Source organism: Thamnophis elegans, chromosome Z (genome assembly GCF_009769535.1).
Source record: "Thamnophis elegans isolate rThaEle1 chromosome Z, rThaEle1.pri, whole genome shotgun sequence".
NCBI classification, from domain to species: domain Eukaryota; kingdom Metazoa; phylum Chordata; class Lepidosauria; order Squamata; family Colubridae; genus Thamnophis; species Thamnophis elegans.
In genome coordinates, this window is record NC_045558.1 from 101,168,388 (window position 1) to 101,187,475 (window position 19,088).

At 39.9% G+C, this 19,088-nt stretch overlaps 1 protein-coding gene across 3 annotated transcripts in view; it reads left to right on the forward strand.

Moving 5' to 3' along the window:
- Positions 1 to 9,386, forward strand: part of TBKBP1 (TBK1 binding protein 1) — a 74,947-nt gene extending 65,561 nt beyond the window's left edge. For 2 of the 3 annotated variants that reach the window (XM_032237532.1, XM_032237531.1), the window contains exons 8-10: positions 2,904 to 3,019; positions 3,846 to 4,567; positions 6,787 to 9,386. In XM_032237532.1, the coding sequence (XP_032093423.1) occupies positions 2,904 to 3,019; positions 3,846 to 4,567; positions 6,787 to 6,915 (967 nt within the window). In that variant the 3' untranslated portion in view covers positions 6,916 to 9,386. The remainder of the gene's footprint in view (positions 1 to 2,903; positions 3,020 to 3,845; positions 4,568 to 6,786) is intronic. The other variant, XM_032237534.1, reaches the window with a different exon arrangement.
- The last annotated feature ends 9,702 nt before the right edge of the window (positions 9,387 to 19,088 follow it).

The window sequence follows — 19,088 nt, forward strand, 5'->3', positions numbered from 1 at the left end:
AGATCCCTCACCTCCCCTAGAACTTACCTAGTACCATATATTCTGCTGAGTTAGTGAGACCCTAGTAATTACTGAGGTTGCAATAAATAGGAGAAGGGAGGTTAACAATTTTGTCCCTTGGGTGGACCTGATTAAAAAAAAAACATTCTCCAAAACTATTGTTTCTTAGCCTTCCAAAGCTGGGACGAAAGAATGGAAATTGTCCTCCTTTTTGCAGGGTCCAAAAGGAGCGAGTCTCTTTTTCATCCTGCTAAATCTCTGGTTTTCATCATACTGATATTCTCCCTCATACCAAACAAAATGATCTGGGTGTATTGGGGGGAAGTCCCCAGTTTATTATAAGTTTGGAAAGAATGAGGGCTTTCCAGTTTCTGTGCCCTCACACAAATAAATTAAAGAAAGCCCCTTTTCAGTGGTGAGTACATTGGTAGGCCCCTGATATTTTATTTGCTTAACACACATGGTGTTGTGTTAAGTGGTACTAAATTTCTAAATGGTGGTTAAGTTTAGGGTTTATAAAAGAAGAGGGGTATCAGATTTAAAATCACACTCTAATAAAAGCTATTAGAAGGGCAAAGTTGGGACGTGGTGCTATCTTAGAAATGGAAGTGCTATTTTTGGCAGTAAGATCATTGTCAAGCCCAACTGGGAACTTTTTTTTGCTTTTTTTATCTGACACTGCTTATCATTCTATAATAGTGATTAAATTATTAATGAAATATTTGCAGCTGTTTAATTTCACCATTGGTATTAAACTTTCAATAAAGCTGCTGAATATTAACCTGTGTTTTATCCAAAACATTATTAGAATTTCTTACCACTAATGGCAAACCATCTAAGAATAGTGTGACAATATGCAGTACCCTTTTAGATCCTTTAGGATTAAAAAAAACTAGATAGAAAAATGTCCCACTTCAAACTTGAACTCACTTTGATAATCAATAAGAATGTATGATCATCAAGAGCTATCCTTGTCTTTAACTCAATGCTAGGCACGTCATTTGGTCTGATAAATACTATTGTAATTGACAAGAATAGATATTGGATACACAATATTCAATTCAATCCAGTTTATTATAGTCATAGACCAGTCAGAAGCAGATACACAATAGATTTCTTGGGAGAAGCTTGCCCATTTTTCAAAATGCTTTCCATGTACAAATTAGGTAGGACAAGGACATGAGGAATTATGAAACTTTTGCTTTAATTATCCTTGCTAAAGTTATACCTCTGAAGTGAAATTTCAGCCTTTCCCTCTCTAGCATTAAGTACATAGGCCAGGTATGAGAATTATCCCTACTGCTGAGATTCATTTTAAAAGTCCTAAAATAATATTAAGACCCCAGAACCAACTTCACAATAGCCTTTCCCAAGTTGATTCCTTCAATTGTATTTTTAGATTTACTACTCCCCCTAGTGACCCACAATTCTGGAAGTTGCACTTCTGTTTTATCTGGATTTGGATTATCCCTGGCATCATTCTCAACAGTTGCATACACCTGCAAAATAAAATCCAAGACATATTTTTATATTCTTTATTTGAGGACTATAAATGACAAACTTGGGCTACTGTTCTATTTCATTGAGATTCCTTAGGACTCCGAAGAAAGGAGAGATGTAAGGTGACATTTAAGCCAATTAAATCCACTGCTCCATGCTAACTCCCCCTTCACCTACGTGTCCTCCTTTATTTGATGTTGGAGACACAATTGGGAGTAATCACTGCAGTCACTCTCTACTGTGAAGCATTCCTGACAAGTTACAAAGGGAATTCACAAACTCATATCAGGTTTTCCTGATAGGTCATTTTATTTCATCTCTTATCTCTTTCCTAAGAGATATTGTCAGGGAAGGGGTTTTTCCTTACAGAGGGCATATGAAATTAGGCAGAGTGCCACAATACAACCATAAACTTGCCAATTGCTTAATTTTTCATTACTGAAATGTTACTAAGCTGGTTTCTATATTAGCACATTAGAGCAATTGATTTTGTGATGCAAGGGTGTTCTTGTAAGGCATCCTTGGAAAATCCCATCTATTGACATCAGAGGTGGGTTTCATATAATTTTACCACCAGTTTGCCGCACACTGAAACTGAGAGAGCATGTGCACACACTTCGTGAGCGCGTGCATCTTCTGTTCCAGTGTGCGGCTTGCATGCATAGAGCCGGGGCAGGGGCGGCCACCTGCAGGTCGTCATTACCGGTTCAGCCGAACCCACTGAATACCACCAATGATTGACATTCCCCAGGACTCTCTAATTTATTTATTTATAATGATCTGATAATGCCGTTGACGTATGTCACATATAAGCGCTGAAATCATCATCCATTGCTGCTCAGAGCATTGCTGGTGCTGCTATTGCTACATACTACCACTAGATATAAACCCCTGAAATTCAAGGACCTTTGAACTTAAAACTTAAACTTATTATCTGCATTTTATCTAGGGTATGCCAAAAATCTAACTAATTATGTATCCACAACTGTTTTGGCGCAGAAATATTTTAGAGATCCACTTGCACAGAATCCCTTGTGAAGGAATGAAGAAATTTCCACTGCCTAAAGTATGAAGTATCCCAAGATCAGATGCTATCTGAATGGTTGATCAACTTTTTTTCCTTAGCTGTACAATGGAAGGATGAGATAGTGCCAAGAGTATTTGTCTGTGGCTCAGGGTTTAGTTTACTAACCTACTGAAAAAAAGATAGTTTGCTCATGACATGTGAGACTGGAGTCTTCAGAAATCAGCTTCAAAGGAAGATGTTACAGCTTTTTCTACCAACAGTGGCCCAGAAAAGTTGCAGTAAAAGGAAAAGAACAGCTGGGAGAAATTGCTTTCAGTGTTCAAAATATCCTTCATTTACATATTTTCTGGCTTTGCCTATTTTTGTCTTTTGTTAGAGTAAACTTAGCCCTGGCCTACACAGAACTCACCGAAGAGCTATGCCGCCTAAGAAACCTAACTTCTCTTCAAAGTCAGATTCTCCGGACTCTTATGCAGGAACAGGTCATGAATGGTGAGTGGAATTGGGGCATAAAGGAATGACTGTATAGTTGGCCTGCAGCAAGCAAGGCTTAAATTATAGTCATGGAAGGTTGATGTCAAGTGTTTGCTGTTTTTTTTCTTCATCTTCTTCTTCTTCCTCCTCCTCTTCTTGCAGCAATCAAAAGTTACATATCAGACAGACCAATGGGAAAAAATTGATCAACAATCAATAAATAACACACATTTATTAAAAAGGGAAAGCAACAATGATTAGACTTGAATCAGCTGTTAATTTGTTTTCATTACAGAGTCACTGAATTTAGCTGCTATATTGTATCAGTAATAGAAAGTTTCATATTTAAGAGAAATAAATTCACTTAAATTGTTCTTAGTTATTGATAATACATGGTGAAGATATAAGCATTCTGACTATCTTTATAACAACACATGATGAAGTATTTCTACATACCCACAAAACATGGGTACGTAGCTAGTGGGATTTTAGAAGACCTACCTTGTGAAAGTGCAAAGAAAAAGGCATTAAATGTTGCAGAGACAGGTGGTACTTCACCCTTCCCACTTGCTTTGATAAATATGATGATTCTAATTTCAATCACGATCAAGAAAGTTTGCAATTCTTTTAGCCTTTGCTATAAACTTTTTAAATAAAACATATTTTCTATTAAGAATCAGATAGAACCAACTAGTATGTAATGAGTGAATAGCACCAAAGCTTTGACTCGTACTGATCATGTGAGCTTTCAAAATTGTCTAGGGATCTTTTGGAAGTTGGTCAGTCATTGCTGTGGATATCTTACCTATCCTCAAAGCATCTATTCTTCTGTCCCTTGTTCCAGGTGAGCGGCATTCTCCCCATTCCCAGCGCCATTCTCCTGCCCAGCAACGTGGTTCTCCAGCTCCTCAATGTACGTCTCCAGCTCAACAAGGGAGGCCTTCTGCTCCTCCTAGCCAATCTCCAGCCCTACAAAGGCGTTCCCCAGGCCCACCTGGTCAATCCCCTGCACATCAACGTCGTTCCCCAGCCCCCCCTCCTTGCCAGTCTCCTGTTAGCCAGCGGCGTTCACCAGCTCCACCTCCCAACCAGTCTCCTGCCCAGCAGCGCTGCTCACCAGTCCAAAATTGTTCATCACCTGCCATGACTTCACAACATAGATCTCCAGGGGCTGACAGAAACATTATGGATCTGGGATATTCTAAGCCCTCCAGTCACCATATCAAAGCAAGCTTCCAAGGTCGTCGAAGCTACTCGGAGGTGAGCGACGCTGCTCTGTATCAACAGAACCGTTCTCTCTGGCTGCAGCCAGAAATATCCACCTTACCAAAGCATCGTCCCTACTGCGAGGTTTATGCCAGAGACAACTTCGAAGAGCACTTGCGCTTTGAGAAGCAGTCCTCGGATGAAGACGACTGGGCCCTCCCAAGCCCCCCCAGCCCTGAAGTAGGGGGTATCCGCTGCGCCTCCTTCTGTGCAGGGTTCCCCATTCCCGACACCTCCATGCACCGGATTGATGCATCGTACTCCAGGGCTGAGCATGCTCAGTCCTGGCCCTCAATCAATGTAAGCAACATGCAATGCCATGTGTATTCTATACCTTTTCCCCACCCCAGTTTGAACTCAGTTCAGAATCAGTTAACTAAACGATCTTTCATTGCTCAATTTATTTTACTTATAAAGATTTTCTAAGGATGCAAAGTGTTTATGGTATATATTTTAATATTACAGACCAAACACTTAATCTTTTGGGTGGGGAACAAAATTTGTGAGACCCAATCTTCCCAAGATAGGGTAACCATCTTTTAATTACACATTGACAAGGTCTTGGTGACGCAATCATCCTAATACATCAGGCTCCCCCTCTTATGAGTATAGCTTCAAGGACCCCTAAATATAGTATATAGGTAGGAATTCACATTGATGCCTGAATTCAAGTTGATGCCCATTTTGGAAAATATGCAATGATCAATAATATGAATCAAATAGATTATTTAACTTCAGAATTTTAAAATCTGTTCAAATCACACCTAATCTTAGCAATTAACATCCAACCCAAGTAGTTCCTCATAATGTTCTAGAAGATGCTTGACCTTTCACAAATTTGCAACATTTCCCCCACATCTGATCAGAGTTTGCACTCTAAAGTTGTCCAATTATTTCCAACAAGGATGGAAATGATATTTTGGTATCATGTTTGTAGGCATGCTCATGGTAGTTTAATTATTTTCCCATGTTCAATATTTATCTTGATTAACATTATTTCATTTTACTGCTTATTTTGAATTGCATTCTCATGCTGGCTTGTACAATAAAGACCATACAAAAACATATTTATAGTCCTATATAATATAGAATTAACTAGAACAACGGCAGTAGAAGATAATTTAACTGTGCCCCCAAAATGCTAATGACCACTTAAAACTATAAAATGTATCTCAGTTAAAAGAAAGCTTTCAGGTAAGGAGCCTCATGTACCTTGTACAGAATAGCAGTAGACTTATATACCGCTTCATAGGCCTTTCAGGCCTCTCTAAGCGGTTTACAGAGAGTCAGCATATTGCCCCCAACAATCTGGGTCCTCATTTTACCCACCTCGGAAGGATGGAAGGCTGAGTCAACCCTGAGCCGGTGAGATTTGAACCGCTGACCTGCTGATCTAGCAGTAGCCTGCAGTGCTGCATTTAACCACTGCGCCACCTTGGCTTTTTCTAAGAATGCGGATCATTTTAACAAGTTTAAAGATAAATTAAAAGAGGTTACGTATCAAGGCTGTTAAGGGAGGGAGCCTGAAGTATCTTCTACAGCAGCACCCCCCAACTTTTCTGGTTCTGCGGGCGGCAGGGGTGCTGGTGGGGGCAGGGGATGGTTTGTGGGGCCTGATACCCAACAGGCAGTGGCCCAATATCAGGACTGGGGAAGTTGGGGATCGTATTATGCAGAATGCCTTTGATAAGAAAAGGGAATCAAGATTTTTTACAATTAGCAATTGTCTGAGAAAAATAGGACTCTTTGGCTTTGATCCCTATCCTGAAGACTTCCACTTCTTTTGGGAGTACAGCACTTGGATCAGCCCCCAGGGTGGTTTGGATTCAGGAAATTGTACCCATCTGGATGGCATCAGTTGCAGAAGACTGGTTTAGCTACTTTGGAGCATTGTTCTTAAATACATATGATAGTTTGCATGTATATCTTTCAAGATTTACGCCCCCTGCCCAAAAATAAAGAGAGGCAAGCTAAGTAATCTTACAGATAAATTGTAATTTGTATAGATAAATATTTCATGAAGTTAAGAATAATATTACATTGATGAATGAAATGCAAATAACTTTAGTGACACCAGTACTGTCAGATTTCAGCAGAACACTACATGCTATAAAGTGACAGGGAAGATCTAAAACTTCAAATAATTGTTACATTTGGTCGTATATAAAAATCACTTAAATTATTTGTTTTATTCTAACAGTTGATATCAAATACAGGATGATGCTATTTAATTATATTGTTTCATGGGGACTGCTGCTGTAGAAGACACAACAAATCTGCATAAGGATCTTAAAAAGTATAGTTCACAGAATGTGTATACCCTCTGGAGTTTTCCACATCTAGCTATATGCTTTCCCTATGACTGGTCACTTTTTCATAACAGGAACCTCTCATTTTAACCACAAATTTATTTAAATATGATTATGTTTTACCTTTTAACTTCAATTGTTACCAGCTAAATATAAGTTCACTTTTATGATACCTTTCTCTACTTTGCATTCTTTCCCTGTGTCCCTTAGTTGCTGATGGAAACAGTAGACTCTGACATCCGAAGCTGCCCTCTCTGCCAGGTGGCCTTTCCCATCGGTTATCCAGATGATGCTTTGATAAAACACATTGATTCACACCTGGAGAACAGTAAGATCTGAGGTCTGTTCCACCGTCTTTCCTCTTCTGGCTTCCTTAAAGAGATTGCCCACCTCATACCCACCCCACCTTTCCTGGATGCTGCATGAAAAGTGGAGGCACCACAAGGGGCTCTTTTCTCTCTAAAATACCTCCAAGTTTCCATTAGACTGAAGCGTGAATATTTTTGCCTCTCCCTTGTCTTCTTCTTTGCCTTGGTTTTTAAAGTGGGTTGCCTCTCCTTACTGCTCTTTATGGGCAGGACCTGCAATATTTCTCCAGTGCTTCAACCAGCCACAAAGGTGGGGAAAGGAATGATAAATATGCTGGAGTTAGGCTTAGCAGGGCACAGTTACCTTCACCGCCTGATTGCTCAGTACTGAGGTTGCTTCTGGTGATGGTGAGACTCTTATTTACATGGTTCAGTTTTGATGTCTCTGAAAGATCTCAGGGTTGGATGGGTAAGAAAATAACCCAGGTTTGCGTGTTTTGGGGTGGGATAGGAGAACAGGTTAATGAACTCCAACCCACTGAGGGCACAACAAATCACAAAGTTTTTGTTTGTGCCTGTTTTACACAGGGATATCCAAGTGGGTCAGATTTCTCTGCCTCTTATGCTACTACAAAGGGTATTTGGGGGTTGGTTGTTTAACAGATGTAAAAAGCCTTGGCCTCCAATTGCTGGTACAAGTGTCTTTGTGTTGGTCTTTTACATTAAAAGTCCACTTTTAGCAATGCTGCTGAGAAATAGAGCCAGCTTCCAAAAGTGTAGCATGGACGTTCTTATGTTATTGCACTGAATAATAAGCTTTTTTTCCCACAAAAGAAGCTCCTCTTTTTGTCTGTGTTGGCTTCTTGTGAGTCGTTCTGGAGGACTTGTAAACTGCACACTTAGGTAGAAGCCGAGAAAGCATTCCCATACTTTGGCGACTGTTTTACACACTTTTCACCACTTCACATCTTGCTTTAGATAGCTCTTATATAATAACTGTAGCTGCACATTTGGCCTCATTATTCTCTTGCAATGGCAGCATGCTGACATTATTGGGGTAACAGTGTAAATGTAAACATATTTCCATATTTGACACCACTGTATTTCTTTCATTCTCTCTCTCTCTCTCTCTCCCTCCCTCTCTCCCTCTCCCTCTCTCTCTCTCTCTCTCTCTCTCTCTCTCTCTCTCTCTCTTTCTCTCTTCTTACTGAAACTATATTTTATTATACTGCTCTAAGATAAGGGTCATGTACAGATGTATGGTACCTTTGTGTTCTAGGGATGGTCTCCTTGGAACAACCTATCTGTACATCAGGATTTATTTTTCACAAAACAAGTGGAGAGGGGGAGAAGGGTTGCATGGATTTTCTTCTTCTTGAGGCAACTGTCTTCCTATCTCCAGGTTCTATTAACAAATGTATGTGTTAAGATCTACAGCCTGCCTTATCCCAAGGTCTCGGACTGCCAATGGGCAATAGGCATGAGTCCTTGGGGCTTATAATCTATTTTTTTTCCTGCAAACTAAGAAGAAATTTGAATTTTAGAGGTAAATAACAGAATAGAAACTTCTTTCAAATGTCATTTCTCTAGCTCCATCTTTTTGGCCACATAAAGCCAGGTGGAATCAGTGTTTCTAAGACTTAAAGCAACTTCTCCCAGGCAGATAGCTCCATCTCTGCTGAATTTCATTCTGATGATCCTAATGCCCATGATGCTGAGAAATAACTAATCCAGTGCATCTGGGGGAGGCACTGGGTTAAGGGAGACTAACAATAATCTCAATGTTTTTTCTTTGTCTGGTTAAGATCACAAATCACCACATCCCCCCCCCCCCGGCCGCCCCTTGTCTTTAATCAGATTTTAACTCTGTTCTATATGTGTCAATATTATTCCCATCCTTTATTTAAATTCTCCCCCTGCAGAGGGAGAAACTAAACAGCAGGAGAATCAGGTCTTCAAACCTTCCCTGCTGTTAACCCACTGTCATACAAGAGGATGTCAGGGATTACATTAAAAAAAAATAGCCTGCAGCAGAAAAGGTGCTGAACTCCTTTGAACTTCAGTTACCCTGCTTGCTTGGGTATTTTTAATCTAACCTGTTTTTTCAATTTCAGAGGCGATAGAAATACAACTGTGGGGTGGAACAAACCTTTCTAGCAATGGAAATAGGTGACATATTATACAAACAATTAAGTGGATTCAGCATTTATATATACATGGAGAGAAGCATCCAATACTTACATAACATTCAAATTCATTTGGTTCAAGTTCCAAATTTTAGAGAAGTAATTTGGGAAGGACTTTGCATATATAAAAAGAAACCTCTTTACATTGCTATGAGCCTTTTCACATTGCCATATTGGTCCCCACAGTACTTGGAGCAGTGGTAAAATTCAAATTTTCTATGTTTTCTAAATTTTCAAGCTCTACGGGTGTGGCTTGGTGGGTGGGCGGGTCCTGTGACTGAGTGGACGTGGCCAACTTGGTGTCACTCATGGCCACTCAGTCACATGAAATCCCTCCCCAACCAAACCACGCCCACAGAACCCGCAAGATTTTTTTTTTGAGTTTCTATTCTACCTATTTTCTGCCCAGGCCTGGTCTACTCTGTCAAACACCTGCCACTCTCTCTTCGCCATGTGACACATGCTTACCTTCCTCCCGTGGCTGGCTGCCAGGGAAGACAAGCCAGGGTTGAGCCATCACTGCTGGGCTCCCTGCCAGCCCACATTTCGCCTCCTTTGTCGCAAGATGCTTGCAGCCGTAGCCTTTTTTTCCCCAGTGCACCTGGAAGCACTTCTTGCGCCAAAAGATGCAGTGTTGCAGGCTACTTGCAGTGAAAATTACAGGAGCTGCTCCACTTCTGAACCCAATGTGCTGCTGCCGCCCTGTTTCATTTGCCGACTACGCAAGCGCACACTGTTGCCTGCTGCCACTGTGCCAGAGGGACTTGCCCTGGGAAAGTCCAAGTGGAGCGGCACAGCAGGCAACAGTGTGTGCATCCGTGGCTGGTGCATGGAATAGAGCGGTAGTGGCAGCATGTTCAAGAAGCAGAGCAGCTCCGGTAATTTTCGCTGCAAGAAGCCTGCAGCTGCTGCATCTTTCTCCACAAGAAGCACCTCCAGGCACACCAAAAAAAGATGCTGGGGCTGCAAGCATCTTGTGACAAGGGGGGCAATATGTGGGCTGATGGGGAGCCAAGCCTTCCTTGGCACCCATCTGCTCGAGGAAGGTAAGAACGCATCAAATGGTGAAAGGAGAGCAGGCAGTGGGTGAGCAGCAGCTCCAGGGCAAGGCCAGAGCCAGGGAATGGCACATTCCCCAACCCGGTCAAGGCGGGCAGCAGATCCGGGACAAGGCTTGAGCCAGGGAATGGTGCATTCCCTGACCCGATCAAAGCAGGCAGTGACTCCGGGGCCTCGGGGCATGGCCCCTGACCCAAAGCGAAAGGCAAGCGGGCAGCATGCATTGCTTACCTTTGGTGAGCTGAGCGGATGAGGTGACTTGTGAGGCAATTAGTTGGGATGTGTGGCGAAGGCAGCATATATAGGGTGGGGGTGGGGGGCAGTAGCCAGAAGGGGTGAGCAGTGAACGGCTGGAAGAGGCAAGTGAGCAGCTGAAAGGGGTAAGCAGCAACCAGGCGGGCATGGGCAGGGCCAACCGGTGTGATTTTTACCAGTTGGACGAACTGATTCATATCATCCCTATTGGTCTGAACTAGTTGAATTTCATCCCTGACTTTGAGTGATTTTATCTAATTTGGCAAAGCTGCTCACCAAGTGAAAGTTCTAGTCCAACGTTAGTCCAGTTGGGTGACTTAGGACCAATTCACAGGGTTGATGTGTAAAATGGTAGGAGGGAAGAATGTTAGGTATGTTTGATGCCTTAGGTTAGGGGTGTCAAACTGGCGGGATGTGTCACATGCAGGCCATGCCCACTCCAGCTCCATGAAAGGAAAAAACATTGTGATAAGTCACATGAGAGCAACGTGATGCAGCGAGTTTGGCACCCATAACTTAGAAAAATAATAAAGGTAGGATAAGAGTGGTGTAGTGGCCTAGTGGTGAAGCCACTTGCCTCCCTCTCTACTCGGAAGGTACAGAGTTTATTCCTAGATAGTGGAAGATGTTTGCCTCCTAGGGTGCTAAGAAAAAATATTTGCTGTGAACTTCACATAGGCATCACAAGAGGCATCCAGCCAGTCAATGTTCAGCTACAGGGTTGTAAAAAGAAAAACATAAAATAGAGGTGGTAAAAGAATTCTAAAATTAAAAGAGAACCAAATGAAATCCCCTGAAAATGTGTTATAGACAAGTATTTAAGCACAGGCATGCTTCTGTCCATATGACTAGAACAAACTGCAGGGAGGATCTCAAAATGCTGAATCCACATTGCCTTTTAATGCATGATAGAAGATAGATTAAGTGATAACAGTTTTTCATCAGCTGAGATTTGGAGAGAGAATACTGAAAACATCCAAAAATTCTAGCTGCTGTACAACTATGGGAAATGAGGGTTTTGTTTTTCTTTGCTTTTTCCTCCTCTTATTTTTGTGCCTGTGATCAGGAGAAATGCACAAGGAAGCATGTCTTCTGATCTTTGTTTTGGAATTGGGGAAGTTGGGTCTCACTATGCTTTCTGCCTCCCAATGAAACCTGGAATCTTTTTACAAACTGCCTTTTATAGAGTTGGAAGAGACCCTAGAATACATCCAATGTGACCTCCTTCTCAGTTCCACTGGAATATATCTGACAAATGATATCCAGGACATGTTTGATGAAATCAATACTCCATTTGCTGGTCCACTCCAGTGGCTAGCAATTTATATGATCAGAAATTCTTCTGGATGCATAGCCCAAACCTATTTATTCGTAGTTTTAACATTCTGGTACTAACTCTGGAACAACAAAAAATAATAATGCCACTCCTTTTAAGAGCAACTCTTCAGTTATCCGAAACTGCTAAATCTCTTCCACAGGATAAGTTGACAAACATATCCAATCTTTTAATGATTGCTCATGAAGTTTCCTGAGATGCCAAGGAGAAAATTCATCCTCCATTGAAAAACACTTTTAAAGCCAGTATTGCATGGTGTGGTAGAACTCATAAATGGAAGTTATAGATCTATTTTCCTGCAGGCTTCCATAGGAGAATGTCCAGTTGTGCCCACATTGTCTCTGACCCCGCCGGCCAGCCTTTAATGGGGACCCATATCAGCCTTGAAGCTTTAATTATCCTTCCCGATAGACCTGTTTCTGCTGAAGCCGACTTGTTCTCATACATTTTATAACCAATGGTTGCTACGCCTGTCATAGCTGCCATACACTTCAAATTTTTCTTGGTGTGCTGTAGCTCAGTACAAGGGCTGAACAGATTTCCAAAATCTCTGCAAATGTTAGAAAAAAATGAAAGAAGCCCTCCTGAGGAAGGCAATCAGGGCCTGCACCCATGTTCACATCATCAAATGAAGCAATTCAAAGAGACCTTGCATTGGCAGTGATATTCTCTATCACATAACTCCTGAAATTATCAAAAGAAAATGTTCATCTTTCATAAGTCACATGATTTCTACAACTATTTGGTTTTCTTTAAATAGGAAGAGAGCCACGTAAGTGGTACACATTTGGAAATGTATCTTGAAACTTTTTCACCTCTCTTCCATTTTGTTACATGAAATCTACCTCAATGTTTATGAGAAACAGGAATGATTACAAGCAAAAAAAAAATCAACCAACCAACCAAGAATGGGGAGGGTGGGCTTTGAATTAAGGGAATGTTTTTATAATTTCATTTTTTAAAGAAGTCTATAAACTACTAAGGCAGTGTTTCCCAACCTTGTCAGCTTGAAGATGTCTGGACTCCAAGCTGACAAGGTTGGGAAACACTGTACTAAGGGCTCAAATAGCACTCAGATTGTTCCCTTTGCTCTGAAGCTTCATAATCTTTTTTAAAGATCTCAAGGAGCAGTCAGCAATGTCAGGGACGAGTGAGAGCCCGAAATGGAGATGTAAACATGGGTCCCATCAAGGGTTCTTCACACTTGCTTCTGCTGGTATAAAATGGTGGTTATGCAATCGACCTGTATTGCACAAGGTTCCCAGTGTAAATTTTGTATTTGTCATAAAGACAATATACTGTTCAGACAAGCTCAATGAATAACTATTGTCATGGTGACATTTTTCCTAAATCCTTTGGGGGAAAAGTCTCACTTCTATAATCATGAGATTGAGAGAATATTCCTCCTATGTTAGGCACAATTAATACTTTTTCAGTGTTTACATCCAACATCTATGGAATTTACAATAAGTTAGATTCTACTTAGTTAGTCAGGAAGTAGTTTCCGCATATCCATAGTTGTACATTCTGGAGTATTTTACTCTGATATATTAAATAAATTACCAATTATGTTCTGACGTCAGCTGGAAGTTAAAACTATCTGTATGATAATTGTTAGGTTGATTGATGGCTGTTAGCTGTAAATGGTCTTAAAAGCAGGATGCTACTAAATGCCAATTTTTGGTACAGGAAGCTATTGTGATGTCTTGCTAATTTCCCCCCAAAACCTCAGATGATCCACTCAGTTAAGAGAATGCTGGATACATATAATTTTTATTCGGAAGAAGCAGGCCAGCCTTCACATTGCTAAACTAATGTCATGAAATACTGACAAATTAATATAATGCTAAGTTTACATCTCATACTAAACTATAGTGTGGTTTGCTTTTGGGTAAGGGCAATGTGAACCTGCCAATTGTGGCTTAGTACTATGTGTCAGCTAGGCTATATCTTATTCAACAAGTTGTCATAAAAATATCTTGGTTTGACATAATAGGCAAATTCAGCCATGATGTTAATCCTTAACTTTCTTATTGTCAGTCAGCATGGTAAGTATCAGATAACTTATTTCACTTTCTCAAAGTGCATGTTTAAAATATTTTTCTTTACATTCCCTACTATTGTCTTTTTTTTAAATTAACTATCAGAGGATTTCCACAAACATTAATGTAGACTAGAGTCTCCATTCCAATGTATTTTCAAAAGTTCAGAATATCCACCATTTGCCATTTTTACTGCTGCTTATGCAACAAATAAAGATGGAAAGATATATTAAGAATTCGTGTTAAGTGCTTTGTAAGCAATTATAATTTTTCATTAGAACTTGTCTTATGTCTAGTATTTTTTCTTAGGTATTTAATATTGACTTCAATGATTTGTGAGCCAAATTTCCTTACTTTTGGGGAAAATGGTCTTAAAGATAATACTCATGCTGATGAATTTAAAGAGTTGTCAAATTTAATATATAGAATACATCCATTGGGAGCAGCTGCGATGTTTAAATTAGTGCAAAAGAAAACCCACTACTGTTGGTCATGTAATTAAAAGATTAAAATCTTCTGAAAATTCTTTAAATTCACTCAATTTCATGAATGTCTCTTTGCAGTTTTGCAGAGTTTGCCAAAATGCAGGGGAAGATATTCAGGACACTTTGAAAATATAAAGTTTTTTTTTAATTACTCATTTCTCAGAAACTCAACTAACCCTCTTCTCTCTAGCTTGCTTAGCCCAAATATATAAAAAAACAGGGGGGGGGACCTTTTCTTAGCACTTTGAGTAAAGTATTTGGGAGAGAGATGCTCTGTCTGTGTTGTCCTTTCTTTCTGTACTCTGTGAAACAGAAAAACTCAAATAAAGGTTGCCAACTAATAGATTTTATCAATCATGGCTTGGGATTCTTTTTTTGGCCAGTGTCATCTGTTCTTCTTGATAATGCTTGGAAAAAATCACACTTCACTAAGAAACACTTGTTTCATGTAGGAAAGCTATCTACAGGGCTTAAATAGCTGTTTTTGGCATTTATGTTTATCTGGATCCTGATCTTCATAAATATTAAAAGTAAATGCTCACAATAGCCCAGTTCAGAAGTTTTCACCACTGGATTGTAATCTCAGATGTCCACAAGCAAATTTGAAGGGGAATACAAGGGGAGGGTTTTTATACCTTAGAATTTGCTGCCACTGTGGCTGTCAGATTATCCAAATAAAATGAAAAAGAAAGCTGGAACATGATATGATAGTCAGTGCATCAAAACAGAGTATTACCAGGTTCTCAGAGGATTCGTGATTTCAGTATATTCCTCTTGTTCAGAGCCCTAGAACAGTGAAGTTAACGGGAAGATTTAAGCTTCATAAAAATATGGCAGAATCTGAAATAAATAGTTCTTGCTGGAAAACTAAGCTGAATGTTAAAGTACCAAAATTCATGAATTAATTCTGAATTAATTAACAATAAATTGTGATTTGTTTCTTACACAAATTCTGGCAGATTCTACTTTGCAGGAAATGTTCGGTTGCAGTTATTATAGCCAAAAATTGGATCCAACCAATTGCTGAATCTGAGCAAGCAATTGTTTTTTTTTTCATACTGGATGGCATCTTGAATGTTCATAAAATAAATAAAACCAGCACTAAACATGGATGTTGTTTATATGAGTCTTGCTGATACATAATGTGAATGTATCAGCAAGACCCATACAAAAACCTGATACAATCCAGAGCAGTAATTCTCCAAATGTGGTCCAGGGGTGTCTTCAAAATCAAAATTATTTGCCAGCTATATTGTAAATGATTACAATGTTAAAATCCCATGAAACAACCATGAGAAGTGATAGTGTCGGCAGTAGTGTCAAAGGAACAGACAAACAGCTTTACATGGACCTATGGAAGTGGCGAGTGGGGTGGATTAGCAAGCTGGCTGCAGACAGTGGCATCTCAGCATCAGGAGCATGGGATAGTGTGGACTAATGTAGCGGGATGCTGGTAATGCTTGCTAGGCTGTGGATGAGCTGTTTCTGGTACAGCAATGTTAAGGCAGCCCCTGAAGGTGCAGCAGTAAGACAAGGCAGAAGCTGAGTGAATTGCAGCATAATTTCTATTCTCCATTCTGCAGTTCAGTCTAGACATAGAATTATAGCTCTCTGTGGTAAGGTATCTGTAGCTAGGGCCCTGGGAGGAGACGTCCTGGTTGCCTGGAGGACTCAGTACTGAAGTAGATAATGGGAGTAGGCGAACTTAATGGTTGCCAATAGGTCATCTGCATGGCCCAGCTCCAATTGATGACTTCTTCCATCTATGTGTGGTTTAGGATTGGATGGACTGTTTTGATTGATCATGGTGGCTGACAGCCTGAAGGGAAAGAAGACCTGGATTGATAAGGATATTTGGGGTTTTGGACTGTTTTGTTGAAATGCGTCAACATTTCAAATAACTATAGAACTCAGTGAACCAATATTATCCAGCTGATAATACAAAATCATGTACGGGTAAAAGATGCATTTAAAATTCATGGTAGACCACTAGATTTTAGTATAGCTGAACATGAAAAGTTAACTGATACGAGATCTCACACAGCACCTTTGAGAATCTATTTGTCAAATTCTTCAGTAGGATCGAAGATAAATAAACAATTATATAACTGCCAAAATATGTTTTTTTTTTCATTTTCAATACATATCTCCACAAAGCTGGATTTTCTTCACATAATTCATCTAAAACAACATAACACAATAGATTAAATACAGAATCAGCCATGATAGTCCATCTGTCTTCTATTAAGCCAGATATTGAGACTACTTACAAAAGTTTAAAACAATTTCACTCTTTTTTTATTTCATAAAAATACTGTTGAAAAATTGTGCGTTTTTATTTTTATGTGACTCAGCAAATACACTATAAATGCATACATTTTAATTTTTAATACAGTAAACTTTGATCATGGAAACGAAAGCCCTGGGGACCTTTAAAAATACACTGGTGTAGAAGCAAAAATTCAAAAAAATCCCAAAGGGGGAAAGTTTACTTTTTCACAGATATATCAAAGAAGCAATTATTAGAAGGGACTTCATGCTCTGGTTACCGTATGCCTAACTTCAGATAGCAGAACCAGCAGGTGGAGGGTCATTGTATGAAGAAAAAATGAGTCATTTAGAAAAATGTGACATTTAAAGGACCGTTTTCCTATGCAGTGGTAACTGATCAACAAGAGGAGACCTTCATGTCTAAATGAATATTTGTCAAAGTAAGTAATGCAAAAGGTGTCTTTCCACTAAACAGTTCCTTGCAAGCATTCCTCCGCACACTTTACACTAAGGAGGCTAATGGGTTAATGTATGTGGTCCTTTTTGTTTGTCTTAGCTGGCACTTTTCAGATATATCGGAACAGCAAGTTGTAAAATTTTTAACCAGCTTGGGTTTTGGCAGCAAGTTGAGGAAGGTGGACTGGGTCTACAATGAATTTGATTCATTTGTAGCCAACTCTGCTGTGCTGAATATCCCAGTAAAATCACTTCTTAAAATATCTAACTCAATCTAAGATGTAGTGGTATTTGAAGCAATAGTATCAATACTGTCAGGAAACACGATTGACTTTTGATTTCTGAGGTAATAGTGTTTAAAAACTAAAATAGAGAATTATCAAAAACAGGTCTTCTGAGGTTTAGCAAATTAATAAGTATACCCACAAACTTCCTTGTTAGTTTCAAACTCTGTAAAATAAATAAATAAATAAATAAATAAATAAATAAATAAATAAATAAATAAATAAAAGTTGATGGAAATGAGATGAATGAGGTACAGATTGGAAAGTTAGAATCCTCCACAAGAATATATAACCATCACGGAAGCTGCCTGCTTCAGGTTCAAGACCAACTTAAAAAGAATTCACATAGTGAGAATTAACTTAAAATTTCATAAAATTATAGCCCTTGCAAAAAGATTCTTTTTCTTGTTGATATGTAAACATGGAAAGATGATGCAAAGAAAGTTCAAGTCAGGAATGACAGCTATTTATATGTCAGGGAACATGGATTATTAATTTAAAGAGTTGTTTTTAAAAATAGTTTTTTAAAAACAATAATTCTTTACAATCCTAACCTCATTATTCAGAAGCTGAGTTTAAAAGGATATAAGGATTGTAGTTTTAGAAACATTGAAAGCAAAGAGCTGTACTAAGAACCAAGGGATACGACCTTATTGAAGCCTCCATGATTAGGCATAGTGAATCTTAATAGTAGAACCTGGGAGCAGGGGGGAAACTGCTTTACACTTTACTTGACACTGTGGGTTCCAGATCCCGTTCCAACCAGTACAGTTGGAATGGACCTGGCATCACCTACATGATGCGCACAGCGCGCCTGCACATGTGCATGGCATATGCATGTGTTGTACCTGCCTGCAACGCCTCTGCAAGCCTCTGCGATGCTCCAGCTGCTTAGCGGAGCGTAGCACAGGTGCCATACATGCCATGCACGATGCGGAAGTACCAAAGGCTCAAAGGACAGGTAAGGAGCTCAGGCGGGCGGATATCCAGTGCTCCAGGCAGGCTCCGGTACACCCCTACTGGGGCGTACCACCTGCAACCCACGACTGACTGGACAGCACCTGGAGATATCTGAGAATATATTGGAACAAAATCCCAGATATGAGCAAGATTTATCATCAACAAAATTCTTTTCATTCTTTGAAAAGAAAAACGTGCCCTTCATGGTATTGGACCTGGGTACTTGAGAGACCGCCTGCTGCCAATTACCTCCACCAGACCGATTAGATCCCACAGATTAGGCCTCCTCCGAATTCCATCCACCGGCCAGTGTCGACTGGCGACTACCCGGAGGAGAGCCTTCTCTGTGGCTGCTCCGACCCTCTGGAACGAACTCCCCATGGAGATTCGAACCCTCACCACCCTCCAGGCCTTCCGCATAGCCCTTAAAACCTGGCTGTTCCGACAGGCCTGGGGCTAAAGAATCGTTGCCCCTATCTCGAATGGTATGATTGTTGCGCTTTTAAATTATGTATTGTTTTGTGTTGTTGTCAAATTGTCTGTATCCCCCTTCCCTTGTTTGAGTTGTGAGCCGCCCTGAGTCCCTTTGGGGAAAAGGGCGGCATACAAATGAAATAAAACAAACAAACAAACAAACAGTGAAATGGAGGCACCACTGAATATCCAATATTCCATAGTTGCTTCTTAACTCTAAAATATAACAAGGGCTATATTTTATTCAAGGTATATTGGACACAATCATGTGATATTTCATATTTTCTGCTTCTGTGTACCCTTTTCCCATTTAATATGTAATATTGTCTTGTGTTTGTGTGTGTGTGTGTGTGAGAGAGAGAGAGTACATTTCAGTCAGAGGTGGAGGAGAGATGC